Here is a 15,284-nt window from a genome sequence, read left to right on the forward strand (position 1 = left end):
ACAGTGAAGGAGATAATTCTTGAATTTGCAGGTACATATTGTATCTCGAAGGAAGTACAATTTATTCTCAGTTTTCACGTACATACTTTCTGAAATGTCCTGTATTTTTATACAGATAAATAGAATGAAGAACTAGCAGAGTAAATTGTACCTTTCTGTGACTTGTTTCCTAGTTTTGAAATTTAGAATATCCCTGGGAAGTTTGTGATAGAAGTTCCTACTTAATTAAGTGCTCTTAACTGAAATATCAATCTAATAGTCTCTATTTATATCACAGAAGTAATGCAATCGATAGTTCAGATAAGGAGCAAATAAATGTTCCTATTAAAGCAAGCTTATTGTAACACAAAAAAAAATCCTTTTCATTTCCTCGAACCTATCACTTTCCAGTGGCAAAAAACTAGCAAGTTTAAACAACACAAAAACACAATGTGCATTACGTAATACGAAAGTATCGTTCAAAAAGACAGTTCTAAACGTGAAAGCCGTTTCTGCAGAAATTGATTCTCACGAATCGAGCAGTTGGGTTGCAAGATCGCCAAAGGAGTGTATATTTCACTCTGTTCAGCCTTATGGCGCCCTTATACTATCACGATAAATGTCAAGAAGTTCTCTTATACTATATGATCACGAAACTTCTCCATCAAACGGTCATCTCTATAAGACCAATAACACTTTACCCTGATCACACTATAAACATGATACAGAGCTCTTTTTAGTATTATTTACGTGGCAATTAATGCCAAAAGAATAAAACTCTGTCGAAGCTGCTGTAAGTTAGAAGCAACACTACTCGGTTTCTACGTTTGTATGTTCAGAAAAATTCGTGTGTAATGTGGATCAGAGAGCCGAGGCGGACTTTCATTTCTAGTGGCAAGGTAGTGATGCAGCGAATGAACAGATTATCTCTGCAGGCGATATCACGCATAACGTCCTTGCGAAAAAAATATTTCTCCTGCAGAGGATCACCTTGCAGAGTCACAGTTCTGGAAAACACGAATGCCGGTTGTACACGTTCGTTCATGGGCTTCCCCTTGACTGCAACCACAGACACTATTACGCGTTTACCAGACGCCAGGTTTCGACATCGACACGAATTTCATCGATGTATGAAATCCACTATGGATTAAATATCGAGGTCGTAGTCTAAATGTTTTTAAACGATTGTATTAGCACTTGGTACCAGCACGATAATTTGGTACCAATTAATTGCTCCTCTTAAATAAAACAGACCTAGGATTTTTATTAAATTATACAAGACCAAAACGCCCCAAGCAACATTTCCCAGATCAGCAAATTCGTCGCATCACTGATGAAATAACAAACGCATAGACTTAAATGCACTCCAAAGTCTCGTGACAAATTGGGGAATAGTTACCTTTCCCTAAATTTCATCAGGCCTAAGAAATTCATCGGCAGTTTCAACAAAGCTACACGAACGCTGTGTCTAATTAGGGTTCTCGTCTAATACACCGAAATTTTCAGCGTTTCCCAAATGGCCAATTACGATCAACCTAGTGATTTAGAGTCTTCTGTTGCCCTTCTAGATGCCTCGATGGAATCGCGGCTTTTCACTACCGCCAGGCTTACGCAACAGGGCAATGAAAAGCGGAGGCATGTCATGCTCGACGGTGAATAAAAATTGTGACGTTAGAGATTTTCAAAGTCGCGATTCGGTGCGGTGAACTCGCGCACTTAGATCGCGGCGTGGCTGAGGCGGTGGTCGGGCCCATGGGCGGGCCCCGCCGCTCCCCAAGGGGGCCTATATAAGTTGACTCGCGATCGGTGTAACGCGATCCTATAACACAATCGCGTCTGCCTCATCAGCAACGAGACATGCCTCTTCCCGTGAGTATTCCTCTGTTTTTCCTCTTTCGCTAACAGTGCTTCCCGTCGATGACCCTTAGTGGACGACTAGATCACTCCAGAAACGTGCTTGCGTTACTTACGCCTGAGTGGGTTTGATGTTTGGACCAGTGTATCTTACATTTTTGCTGACAGTATTTTGTATTTATCGCTTGTTAGTGGGCGAGTAGAATCCGGCGGTAGGATTGCATTCGTTATGTGTGAATAACTTCGATATTTAGAACAGTGTGTCTTCCTCCTTCGCTGCCAGTATTTTGCTTACACTGTCCCCATGGTTCAACGCAGTATTTTGTTCGTTTGAAAGTGATGACGACTTGGACCAATTATTTCTTTAGTATATCTACCTCGACAGGTTAGATCAGTGCTCGTGTCAAGCCTAATAAACTTTTCAATAATTTTGTAATAAGATGTGTGTCTTTCTGTGGGTACTCTAATATTGTCACCTTGTCGGATAAGTTTGCCCATTGATAGCCTCGTGATGAATGACTAAATAAACTACTTTATTGGTACGGGTGCGTTTGATGGCTGGAGTATTTCGATATTGGGAGCAATAATTTAGTATACTAGTTTTCCGGCTTCCCCTTTAATTGTTTTCACGACCTACCCTCGAGTTTCATTCTGTCCAATTGCCTCTATGATTTAAAACGGCATTAGTTCATCTGCTTTGTAGTGACTTTGCATAATATAATTCGATCGCAACTGCTGTGCTAAGAATACAGTAAAAACTAAATAAAATATGTACGATGGCAAGGGAATTGCCGCGAAGTAACGTTCGTCAACCCGGCGTTAAGGATTTTCCTTGAGCGTAAAAACCGGAGGCAATTCGACATAGGAAAGAATGTCAAACGCGCAATCCCGGCTCCAGACTATCATTCATTGTGCACGAGGTTATTGGAAAGTCAACTGTTACCCGCGTGCCAACTGTTTTATGCAAACTCGTGTCACCAGGTGCTGTTTCTCTTGTTTTGCGCTGGCCTTGCGCTCGCCCAGCACAATCAATACCCCGTGACCACGCCGGTGCCTATTTTGAAGCAAATAAACAAGTAAGTATCGTTTCGCTACCATACCGCAGAGAATTGGGTCGACCAGCATATCGATGCATCTAATACTTCTATCTTTACTAAAATCAACTTCATCCTTTACCATTTAACACCCTCATCTCCACTTTAAAAGTGTCTTAGAATTTGTGGCAAGAGAATACTAATAATGCAAGAATTTTGCATTGGCTAACAAGGTGCGAAGATTTTTCTAGGAATCTCTGATTTTCATGCACAGACACGCCGTGGCTTCGTGCATTTACAGCGGGATAATAGGGAGAATGATTTGTAATAGAAGTATTGTTGTAAAATTGTGCACTTCCTCTTGAAGATTCAGACTTAGTAAGGACGAGTATTCCTTGGACGTAGTTTGTGGGAATTAACTTGTCCCGCGAAAGTATCGCCATCATGCGCAATGATTTGCGCAGATAGGTCGTGAAGCAACGAGCCACTGCGAAAACTGTATTTGACCATCGAAGTAGGTGTAACGGTGACTAGTTTCGTAAGATTCGTCTGTCTGCAATTTCAAGGGTAAACCTATGCTTTTATTCGATTCCGCAATAAGCTATTGCCGCGTGCATTGCGTTAACCCGCTTCCACGCGCTTTTGTAATTCCTCTTGGGATGCTCGTGGGCGAGATCAGTAAAACTGAATGCAAACTTCGTGAAATTAAGGATACTTTCGAATTACAAGCTACGTGGATATATCTTCCTCGCACCACTCGATAATATTTGCTGTATAAGCTTACATAAAATTATTTATGGATAGATAATAAAAATAAGAACTCTTATTGCTTCTCGTTTCCCCCAACACAGATTAACTAACATCATATTAAACGCATTTCCAAAAAACACAGCAAATCATTGCATAAACATCGACACCACCCATTACGTAACAGAAAAGGCACTAATATATGACAAAAACAATAATCAATCTACCTGCTACGATAATGAAACAGTTTAAAGTGATTGTACTTCACAAACAGAAAATTCACGAACATTTACTCAAACTTCCTCTTCGACTTTTACTATCCCACTGATTCCCAAACTTTTTTGAGTCGCGATCTCCTTTTATAATATTCAAATAACCTGCTTGCCATCCCCTCATGTAAGGTACGATAAATAAAAATAGGAATTTCGGAATAAAATTCTAACTTAGTAATATTAACAAAAAAAACCGTAACGACCTCCCAAAAAACACATCGCGACCAACAGGCTGAGAATCACTGTACTATCTAAAATCTGTATAAGAATTTTACATTACCTGTTCTCAACGACGTAATACACTTACATAAGTAACCAAAAAACAAAATTGAAGACCAGTGAACCTCTGAATTGCTCATAATCTGCGTAACAATCGTTTCGATTGTGTTAATAATCGATCCTAATCAATTCATCCCCCACCCAGGCACAATGGGGATGGCAGCTACAGTTACGGGTACGAAGCAGCGGATGGTTCTTACAAGATTGAGTCGAAATATCCGACTGGAGAGGTGTATGGAAAGTATGGGTTCGTCGACGACACGGGGAGCATTCGAGAAGTCGAATATGGGGCATCGAGACGCGGATTTGAGCCAGCTGGCGCTGGGATAAACGTGCCCCCGCCAACTTTGACTGGTAACAGCATCGCTAACCCGAATTCTCCCGATGACGACGGACAATATAGAGAGGATCCCTCTGTTTATTACACCGATCCCCGATTCACTAATGGAGAACGCTACGAGCCATCGCCCCGTCAACCTTTGGGCTACAATCAACAGCAGCGACCGCTTCCTGCACCGATTTACAACCCACCCAGGTTGGTGACGAACTGATTACTCTAACTAACCGTCTCTGTAGTTTTGAGCAGAAACTCGGCATTTTACTCGGGAAGGGTGGTACTTTCAAAAAATGCAAAAAAAAATCGAGTTTCTGACTGCCTAGTCCCCTTAAACTATACAATATGACCATCAGACTTTCTCTCCTACTATATATCTGTCTATATAAAAAGGAACTCCATTTCATTTTGATCTTTAAAATCACCCCCCATTAAATCAGCCACGCGAAACCTATTCCAAAGCAACGGCCTCGAAGATCGTCAGTGCCGCTTCCAACAGTTCTAAAGGAAAACTTCCTCAACGCCGTGCGCGCGCCTCCACAGCGATCCGCCTAAATGTCAAGTGAATCCCGCTTGAAAGTGCAGGGAACGTGACTTGCTCAACTCGGCGGCTACTCTTTGCTCGTTGCATTAAACGGCGGAATTAACCGACATACTTTGTCTCTCGGCTTTCCAGGGCTCCCCCGCAAGTGCAGTATCAGCCCAAGCCGCAGTATCAACCGGAATATCGACCGCAGTACCGATCCCAGTATCAACCGCAATATCAGGGCCAGCAACAACGGCCCGCGTATCCAGCCACGCCGATTCAAAGTGGGCTCCAAGGTCGCCCAGAACCCAGCATCGATCCCAACGCCGGGTTGGCCTCTTACACGGTTAATTACAGGCGATAGACATCTCTCTGGCTCGCGTCAGTTCGTTGTAAATATCGTTTTATTTATGCCGATTTCCGGGACGCGTCCTGTACGTCGTAGTTAGGGCCAGTTTTTCTGACTTGGTTCGATCCGCGGGCTATCGAAGCAAGGCCACATGCGAGCTTAAAATACCGAGAACTTGCTCTCTTTCGAATTGTTAAGAGGTTGCGGATTTTTGGGTTCTCGAAGGACACTGGGAGGTCTGAACTGATTTGTGGGTATTGATTTGGGGTTGTTTTTGGAGGAGATTCGATCTATTGTTCTGTGAATTCGATGTATTAGGCTGGGGGGTATGCTGATTCTTAGTTGAACGTTAGTGAGGAGTGAATTTACAGGGTGAGGTAGGAAGGTGTTGTATGAAGAGGGGATGCTGAATTTTATTTGTCAGTTATTGTTTGAATTGTTTTGACACTTATTTATATCGGAATTTCTTATTGCTTCTGTTTGAAAGCATAAGGTGGCGAGAGGTGACGAAAGTGAATCGAATTAGCAATCATTGACTTCATTCTTTAATCTATTTTAACTTAGGAAATAGAGACAGTTCTTTTCTTATCTCATACTTTAAGTTTACCTCCTAATACGTGGTTCAACATTATGGCTGTTCATAAGATTACGCTGAATTAACTCGTAATCACGATTTTAGTATGTTTAAAGTAAGAGTTCGACCATTCTGCTATGTGAACCGTACACAGAAGAATGGTAACATTTACCAATTCTCAAAATTTAAAAATATAAATGGGAGATGTTGTAAGATGCAAAAAAATTCGGAAGGACTCCACACACACGGGAAACACGAGCAAGTATACGCACACCCATCGCACAGCTATAGTAAAAACTTCTTTATGTTATATACTTTTATATGAAAAAGTCAGTGTACAGGAAATTGGAACGTTCCTACGCCACACAGGCTACAAGTATTGTTGCCCTTTCGATTTTAAGGAAAAAATTTTGTTTATTTTGAAATTCAGCGTAGGCAAAGAACGCATAGCAGGTCTTCACCTAGATATCGGCCGCTTGTAAAAACGATTTATGATGGAGGGGGGCTGAACAAGTGTTATGCGGTTCGCTTTGATGGGAAACGGTGGAAAATGACTTTTCTTTAACTTTTCCACTGTTTTGCCAATGCGTGATTATAAAAATGGCCAGAAGAAATTCGAGCTTCGCTCCATCATTAATTTTACAGACTTATACTAATTGATCTACTCTATCACTTTTCACAAATTATTCACTCCACAATTTCTGTACATTCTAGATTTTAAGATGTTTTGAGTTCCACTTAATCGTCAGACAGTCGTACTCCCATTGTGTTACATTTTAACCCTTTACATTTTAACGAAGCTTCAACTTGCAGCAGAAGGAACTGTTTTCTATTTCCTATGCTAAAGCTCACACCACAGCTGGATACCAACAAAATACCCAAATGTCAATCGAATTTTCCACAAAATCTGTGCACCTCGAGTGAGTTAGAGAACGTGGACCTCGTAACACCATCAACTGCATCAATATTTAACAACTATCGCTATTAACGAAATCCATGGCACCATGCCATCTCACATTCTACACGAATCTGCTGTTACTCTTAGAAACTCACCATAATACTCCAACAAGTTCATGACTCTTACCATAATTTTTACAAGTAGTTCCTCTGTGAAACTCTACCTCTCTCTCATTCCTTTACCCTCGTACCTCTTTATACTATCAACAACAATAACTTTGTACCATCATTCTTCCCACCATTTCTGACACCCGAAGCTCAAACCATCTGTTACACGTGCCCCACATAATCGTAACTGCGTTTCAAAACTATCTTCCTCGTAATCGAAGCATTCTTAAATCCCATTTCATCGTCGAAACTTCGAGATACATATCGACGCCTGCCAATCGACGATCCTGCCGTTCTTTCGCGCGATTCGCGACGAATGGGGTGAACAATTCGCGAGATATGCGTGATTGAGACGGAATCCTGTTCATGCTAATCAGCGTGTCGCGGGCAATTACGAATGCAACCACCGGTGAACTTGACTGGCTGGCAAAAAATCCCGGCGTTGGAATAGCTTCGAGCCAAGGCCTTCCGAGGATATCGATCAAGAGATGCATGTAAACGACCTGTCCAACGCAACACGTAGGCGATCCACCTACTAAATCACGAGCATGTCCGCGGGATTCCTGCGTGGATAATTTGCATCGCAGTTCTTTCTTCTATTCCCCGTCGGGAATGGACGGGAGGCATAAACGTTTAAGAGCGTGCGGAGAATTGATAGAGAAACGATGATGGATGACTGGATGATGTAATAATAAATGAGGAAATTTGTAGACATTTCTACAGATATGCTGTTACATATGTTACACGTGTTCGTATAGTAGAGACACTAATGTAATTTAGTGTGTTACCCGCACTGTTTTCGCATAATTTGATGTATCGAGTTAATAAAGTATTTATGGAAGAATTCGACGAGAGTTGAAGTAATCAAGACTTTGTAGTAAGAGAATGTCAGGATCACGATCTCAGTAGTCATAATGTCAGACAGGCTTATACACAGCTTTATTTATTATCTTGAAATCCAGAAACCTTATTGCAACTCCCACGTGCAACACTCTCCTGCAGCGCACCCCTCTTCTATAAACTTCGTGATACTAATACATCTTAAACCCGAGATCTACTGTGATCAAGAATCACCCCATCTACCACTCACAACTGATCTTCGTAACAGGCATTCGTACACTCCCTTAAAAATTCCTCGCCAAATATTTCCGTAACAACAAGTAGCGATCTCTACTTCAGTTATTATGTATCTAAAACAAACGACCTCGTGAATTTATACGCGAATTAATACTGCGCAGCAGGAACCAATATCCGAAACTTGTTTCAGAAACAACTGAACTGTGTCGAAAACGATTAACCTTGCCAATCTCCGCGCGGTGCACCCTGACCAAGAACCAACCCAAGCCACGTCACCTAAAAATTCCTCTGCACACTGTTACGCGCCAGGGACTAACAATAACATCCAGGACTCGCCTCAGAGGCAACGCAATTCCAAAACGAACGACCTTGCCATCCAGCACGAAAGCCTCGGACGCCAGCAGATAGCCATACAACTGCGCATACCGAGGGGCATTTTTCCACTGGCAAGGAAGGCTGTCGCCACGCCCAGGAATTTCATCCGCGCTCGTCGACCGTCATACGCATTGTGTAATTATCTGGTGCACCTGTGGGCGAAACTCTCCTCCGCCGTTCCTAGCCGAATTTTTCGTTCGCACGCGACCCTCGAGCCAAGAAGAGACCGCGAGCATGAATTTCATTAGGATAATCTTCGGTCGTTTGCCCCGATACAGTTCAACGACGGTCGTGGGCGTGCAGCTCCACCGCCCTCGGGCCTAAGTTCCGTCATTGACACTCGGGGATCCTTTGTTACCGCGTCGTATCGGGAGCTTGCGATTTGCGGTTGTCGCAACGCGCTGTAATCAACGTACGCCCATAATAGCAGACGGTGGTCGTTACGCGAGAGTTATGAAATTGCAAGAAGCACCGTTTGAACGTGAAATTCGAGGCTGTCCGACTTTCTTTTCCTTCCACTCTTCCGCACTCGTACAACGCTTTTCAGGTTTCACCTCAAGATTTGAATCTGAATTCGTTCCAGCATCGACTCGTGCTGCGCGCACTTTCGAGGAAATCTTCTGTGCTGCCAGCGGACTTTTTTCAGCGAAGACGTTTGAGTGAAGTACCTAATGCTTCTTGGCTACGTGAAAGTAGAGCCTCTGTGCTTTCGTTTTCAGATGACCTCATCGATATACGGAAATGTTCTTGTTCCTCTCGGTAAGGAATAGAATGCTTGGGATTTTTACGAAAGCTGATAGAAAAAGTTCGAGCATGGGCAAAACAGTTCGTTCTGTGCTCACTGGAGGGTGATCTTGAACGTGTGATCGATCCTTTCGCGTGTACAATGGGAAAGCAGCGGGGTATTTTCAGTGGAAATCGTTCGGAGCAAGAAGCAAGCGTGGAATTATAATTCGATGGAATTACATTTGCTTTCGGGCGAGGTTCAGTCATTTTTTCAACGGCGTACAACAAAATGAGATATTTCAGATATGTTGAACCAAAGTATTCGAATGAAACGCCATCCATATTCCATAAGAGGTGACTTAACTACAATACATAATTCAGCCTTCTATACAAACCGTACCACAAACAAGTTCTCGAACCATGGTACCTCGTTCCGCTCGCCTCGGGGATGAAAAAGAATGAATTCCACTCTGCAAACTCGCCACCTTCGCTTCAAAGTTTCACAAGAACCTCTAGGAACTTCACAGAACTTTTAGTCCTCCTTACCTAATCAATTCTGCCTCGAACAAAACATTAACACAACAAACCCAAACTAAAATAAACACGTTATCACTTATACCTCTCCTAGTACCAGACAAATATTATTGCAAAAATGTGTAGCTCCCTATGTTGGTCAAAACCAGTCGAATCTGAATAATTTTATCAATCATATTAGGTGCTATAAAAATTCTACGTACTACTTCCACCACTGTACATTATTACACGATATCAGTACCTGTACCTCAAACCGTCCCACACGTTCCCACAAGGTTCTATCATAAAAAAGAAGGGCCCGTGACTCAGAGGACACGAGTACTTCGAACCGCAAGATCGCAGGATCTGCCTCCATCCTGGGGACGCGTAGAAAGAGCTGCCAAGGTTTGCCCACTCGTTTCTGGGACGTCCTGTACAGAGCAACCTTCAAACGCGTCGATACCCTTTGTTCAGCGCGAAAACGAGATCCTGGTCGGGCGGCTGGCGTCAGCAGACAATTGAGATTACTCCTGACGTGGGCATGCGGGTATAACAGGAACCGTTGGCTGCCTTCCTGCTCCAACCTTTTATTCTGATCCTGAACTGTCCCGCGCGGACTTACACGTTACGCATACCTGATACGTGGGGACTGCCACGGACCACCGCCCATGCCCACCTTTCACAATATACGTGCCCCTCGCTTCGGCCACCACGAGATCTAGCCGATCTACTTCGTCGCTCGGCCCGTGGAAGCGTATCCTGATGCCCTTTACCGAACTTGCACCGCCATCCACGCTCTCTTCTTTATATTTCGATTTTCAATACACGCCCGGCATGTCCCGGCGTGTCTTTCCACCGTATATCATCCACTTCGCGCCTTAAATGTCAACGACATTGTCAATCCCGTGGTGGAGTTTGCGGCATCGGTTGCTGGAGGTGGTTCGATGGATTTTAGGTGAGATTGTTGGAGCAAATGTGAGAAAGGTTTGGGGTAATTAGCAAGGGCTGGGTGTGAATGAGAGGTGATTTTTGCGTCGAGCTGAAGTGGTCGCGTTTCGCGTAGATGTGTTATGTAATTTGGAAAGGAAAGTATGTTGATCTTGCCCCGTGTAACAGTTTCTTTAATTGGTCGCGTTATGGTGGACACTTGCAGGTTTCGGTCACCTTTGTGCTCATATATGGAATGGTATTTGGAGATCATTAGGGAAAGCAACTTGCTGCTGTTTGGTGAGCTGATATTTATTGACAATGAGTAAGGGTTTGTGATGTTAAAATTTATGAATATTATTGCAGTCGTATAAGATTTTCAGGGGCTAACGCGAGCATTTGCAAAACAGTGCAGTCAACTTTATATACTAGAATTAATTATTGTAAAACATATAGTATTTCCATGAAGCTTTTAAACTCTGGTAGAGAATATAACTTTATTTTATCATTAAGTAACTTCTGTTAGGTCAAGAACATATTTTATCGTAACACTAAGGTACCCTTTCCTCCTTATCTCAGCATCCGTTGCATAATAACGCGATAAGTCCAGTATTATAAATCAAGGATTTTTGTAGAAACTGAACCAACAACCTGAGCCTAATTATACCCACGAATCCTTTTAGAACACGGAATTACCCACAAGTAGGGATCGATAAAGGAAAAGAGACAGTTTGCCAGACGACGAAAGATAAAGACACTTTATGCACTGTGACAGAACTTATTTCCAAGCCAGACTTATTTCCTAGATACCAATACCAATAACGATACGCGTTTCATCGATACACCCGTACGCAATTTCGCGATTCCGCGTTCACTCTCGAGACATTCTGATGCAAGGCGTGGTACGACGGACTATCGCGAGCCAGATATGTATATCGGTGGAACTTGCTTTCCTTTATTCGCATAATACGCACGCACGACTTTCATCGCTTCGCTGCGGCTACGTAATTAAACCGTTTGTTTCGAATTGAATAAACTTTGTTTGTAAAGGACCACCCTGGTTGGTAGCAAACTAGAATCGAGTATGGCTATGAAGAGGGACATAGTTCCCCTTGTTTCAATGATAAATTCGTAACTCCACGTGTGACAAATTTGGGGAATTTTTATGGGACATTAAATTGAAGAATAGGAATTTAAAGTAGAAAGGAGTTGTATGATTTAGCGTTGAAATAAAAGGTAAGGTAATTAGGTCTTCGTTGAAAGCTGTTGTGTCGAAATTATAAGAAAATCGTTGGGTGTATTTTATATCGTAATTAATAATTTTATAGATTCAGATAATTCTTTCCTGAAATTTAAGGAAAATTTTGAGAAAGTAAGCTTCATTCTTTGGGAGGGTATGCGTGGTGCAAAGGTCCTCTAATTTAGGTCCAGAAATGGTATAACAAATTTAATTCCAATTTAATTCACAGTAAGCTTTCTACCCAAAAAAAGAAAATTCCTTTCCTTGCGTCACAATGTTTACTAATCGATTATTAATACTCGGCGAATTTTCGAGTATACCCGCCGTTTCTATCATTTAATTACGCAAATACTCTCCCACATGCATCGCGCATCAAGATGTCCGTGAAACTAGGGTCGTGAGAGACTGAAAAATGGAAACAAGTGTACCATCTGCATTGTCGCTGGAGGATCAGCGTTGGATTACTCGCGTGATTAAGAATTCACATACCGTGGCCTTCCATAAATAATAGACGGGGATTGTTCGTTCGCGAAGATAAGGCAGTTCATGGACGTTTCTCATGTTGAAGAAATAATCTATCCGGTTCGCGTGTGGATTCGCACGAGACTGGCCCAGCCATCCTCTTCGTAAATAAGATTTTATCAATTTCGGAAACTAATTCTAAAGAGCAGTAATTCTGCTGCCACCATTGGAAAAATCGCAGCATTTTACGAATGACATCATTTGCAACGAATAGAAACAGATTACTCGAAAAGTAGAAGCAGACCTGACGTCAAGATCGAGCGACGCTTACCTCGATCGCGAATGGAAATCGATCTATTGTGTATATGAATTCTTTACTTCGAGATGGCCTGTCAAACATCTGGAATGAAACAGAAAGCTCGCTCGATCGTAAATGGGAAAAGAATTTCTCAATCTCTCGTGCAACCACAGTTTAATCACGTCCTTGCAATAACACTTCCAATCCTGGTCGAAGTGACGTGATTTCGTTGTTAGTTAGCGCGCAGATGTAACAACGATTCGGTTTGTTACATAGAAATAGAAAGCGGTGTGTGGTCAATTAGAGAAGGCTGCCCGCTAAAAAAAAACACGTGCCAGTGAAAACAAGATCTACGCGGACGCGATAAAGGGAAATAAAAAAACTAGAGAATTGGTACAGTATGCCTTTGAAATGGTAAAATAACAGGCTCGGCATCCATACCAATGAACTCGACTTTACATGATCTGATCAAAAAGTATAATGCACTTATAGTTACACAATGTAACCTTCCTTTATCGCGAAACTGAAACGCGTGAAAAACTGCCGACGCTTGCGAAATCTGTGGAAATATTTCACGTGATTCATGGAGATCGTTTGAGACGTTTAAAAATGAAAAATCACGATGCAGAGACACAGATACAAACAGATTACTTTATTAACTTCGCTGTAACAGAATTCAGTTGCTACAGAATAATTTTAAAGGACACTAAACGTTGGTCAATTAAATTCAATTAAAGATGATCAATAATTCAGTGGAACCAAGAAGTGAGTGGTCTCAGCCTCTGACTAATTCTATGACCTTTAATTTCTATTAAAAAGTTGCTCTTGAGATCTGTTGCAACCAGAGCACGATGCATGCGCGAAGAATTGCTAATCAACAAAGCACGCCAGTGATTTCATTAATTATTCAAATGACGCGTGAGCCCGTTACCATTGATGCAAAGTAGATGGCCAACGAATCAATTTCCTGAATCATTGCCAATGCCTTCAGCACCTCTGAACGTTAAATTATGCACAGAGATTTCCAGGAATACTAGTAGAGAACTATATCCCGCGAGGAATTTAATTCAACCCAACAGTACTTCTCGTACGAAATGCTATCTTATGGCGTGTCTCTGTTCCCAAAGAGAGTGACACGTGAAAGGCAAGCCTGCAGTTCGGGTTGACCTTGCATACCTTCCAATAAGTCATATCGTTCTACCGACCGCGTGTTGAAACACTCTGGTTCGTTCTCTCAGATCCTACCGGAAGCTTCTACAGGGTGATCCTAGCGCGACTGGACTCAAAGAGATGCTGCCCGGCACCTCGTGGCGAAAACAACACGCTGCGATGCCTCACCGAGGCTTTCGACCCACGAAGGGGCTGGGATACCTAACCCAGACTTATTAAGAAGTGCGAAATGTTCAAGTCCCGCATTTCTCATCAGATCTTTGCGAAAACGCCAATCGATTCCTTTTGGTTTTCCGATGAAAATCATACCAAACGGAGTGTAACTTATTTTACGCTATTTTTAAAGTTAGCTTGAAATGATGCAAATCGATTCTTCATTCAATTTCCTTCATTAAAATCCAAAGTATGTCGCCCTAGGTGTTCTTTTCATCGGTGAAACATAAGGAATCGATTGGCATCGATTTCACGAAACGTCTGATGAGAAATGCGGAACTTCGTACGGAATATCGCACTTCTTAATGGGTATTCCAGCTCCTTAGTGGGTCGCAAGCCATAACACTTTGTTTCCCTTTGAGTCCAGTAGCGGGAGGGTCACCCTGTATATCGCCAGCAACGTTTCCGCTCCAAATCACGTCCGAAACTGGTTATTGAGCAACTGAGAAGACTTGACATATCCCCTGATGTCCCTCCGATTTTTGACTTATGTGTCCTATCGCAATAGGATTTCCCGGAATGGACCAGCAACACGAAGGGGGTGATTCATCACTCATAACTAGCCCTGCTTAAAACATCATGATAATAATTTTAATAGCTTCATCAATCAAATTCAATGAACTCACTTTCTAAACAAATAATCCTCAATAATCCTAACTGTTCCAACAGTTCTAGTATCCCAATCGTTTCCAACCACCTCAGCGTTTCATCTACCAAGTATAAATCGAAAAGCAGCCGATTACGTCGTTCGTAATCGAGGTTGCAGCTACCGAACAGAAATCGAGAAGCAACCGGTTACGCATTTCGTTCGGCCGAGTATTACGGTCTCGGAGCAGCAACCGAAAAGCAATCGGTTGCGTATTTCGACGCACTGGAAACGTCTGAAAGGCATCGACACGCTCGATTCACGATGGACACACGAAATCCACCGACCCGATTTCCCTTTCACCGTCTGGCATTGAGAGCACATCGGGACCATCGACGAGCTGAACTCGCGCTGGGACGTAATCTGGGTCGTTCGCGGGTAATTATCGCGACCCTTAATCACGAGCCGCACGCCTCGATGGAAGATTGCGACGAACGGTGTCGATGGACGGGCCTTGGCGGTGCAATTACTCCGTTGCGGCAGGAGGAAGCGAAAGATTGTCATTTCTGGGAGCGAGGCAATTATTCCTACGTCCGCTGCGGCCACGTAATACAATTGTGCGTTCGTTATAATTAATATGGGAGCCGTGAATGGATTCGAGCGGGTCACGCATGAAATTCGCGT

General features: G+C 42.7%; 1 protein-coding gene across 1 annotated transcript; it reads left to right on the forward strand.

Annotated features, from left to right (window-relative positions):
• The first annotated feature begins 1,790 nt into the window (after positions 1 to 1,790).
• Cpr27 (cuticular protein 27) lies at positions 1,791 to 5,962 on the forward strand. Its single transcript, XM_076816359.1, has 4 exons — positions 1,791 to 1,848; positions 2,815 to 2,909; positions 4,311 to 4,700; positions 5,176 to 5,962. Exons 1-4 carry the CDS (start codon positions 1,837 to 1,839, stop codon positions 5,387 to 5,389), a joined length of 711 nt encoding a protein of 236 aa, XP_076672474.1. The 5' UTR covers positions 1,791 to 1,836; the 3' UTR covers positions 5,390 to 5,962.
• Positions 5,963 to 15,284: the final 9,322 nt, after the last annotated feature.

The sequence above is a fragment of the Andrena cerasifolii genome, chromosome 7 (genome assembly GCF_050908995.1).
Source record: "Andrena cerasifolii isolate SP2316 chromosome 7, iyAndCera1_principal, whole genome shotgun sequence".
Lineage (NCBI taxonomy): Eukaryota > Metazoa > Arthropoda > Insecta > Hymenoptera > Andrenidae > Andrena > Andrena cerasifolii.

Coding starts and splice junctions, on each gene's coding strand:
- Cpr27 (XM_076816359.1), top strand. Junction 2,910..4,310: donor ATTTTGAAGCAAATAAACAA/GTAAGTATCGTT, acceptor TCCCCCACCCAG/GCACAATGGGGATGGCAGCT. Junction 4,701..5,175: donor CCGATTTACAACCCACCCAG/GTTGGTGACGAA, acceptor TCGGCTTTCCAG/GGCTCCCCCGCAAGTGCAGT.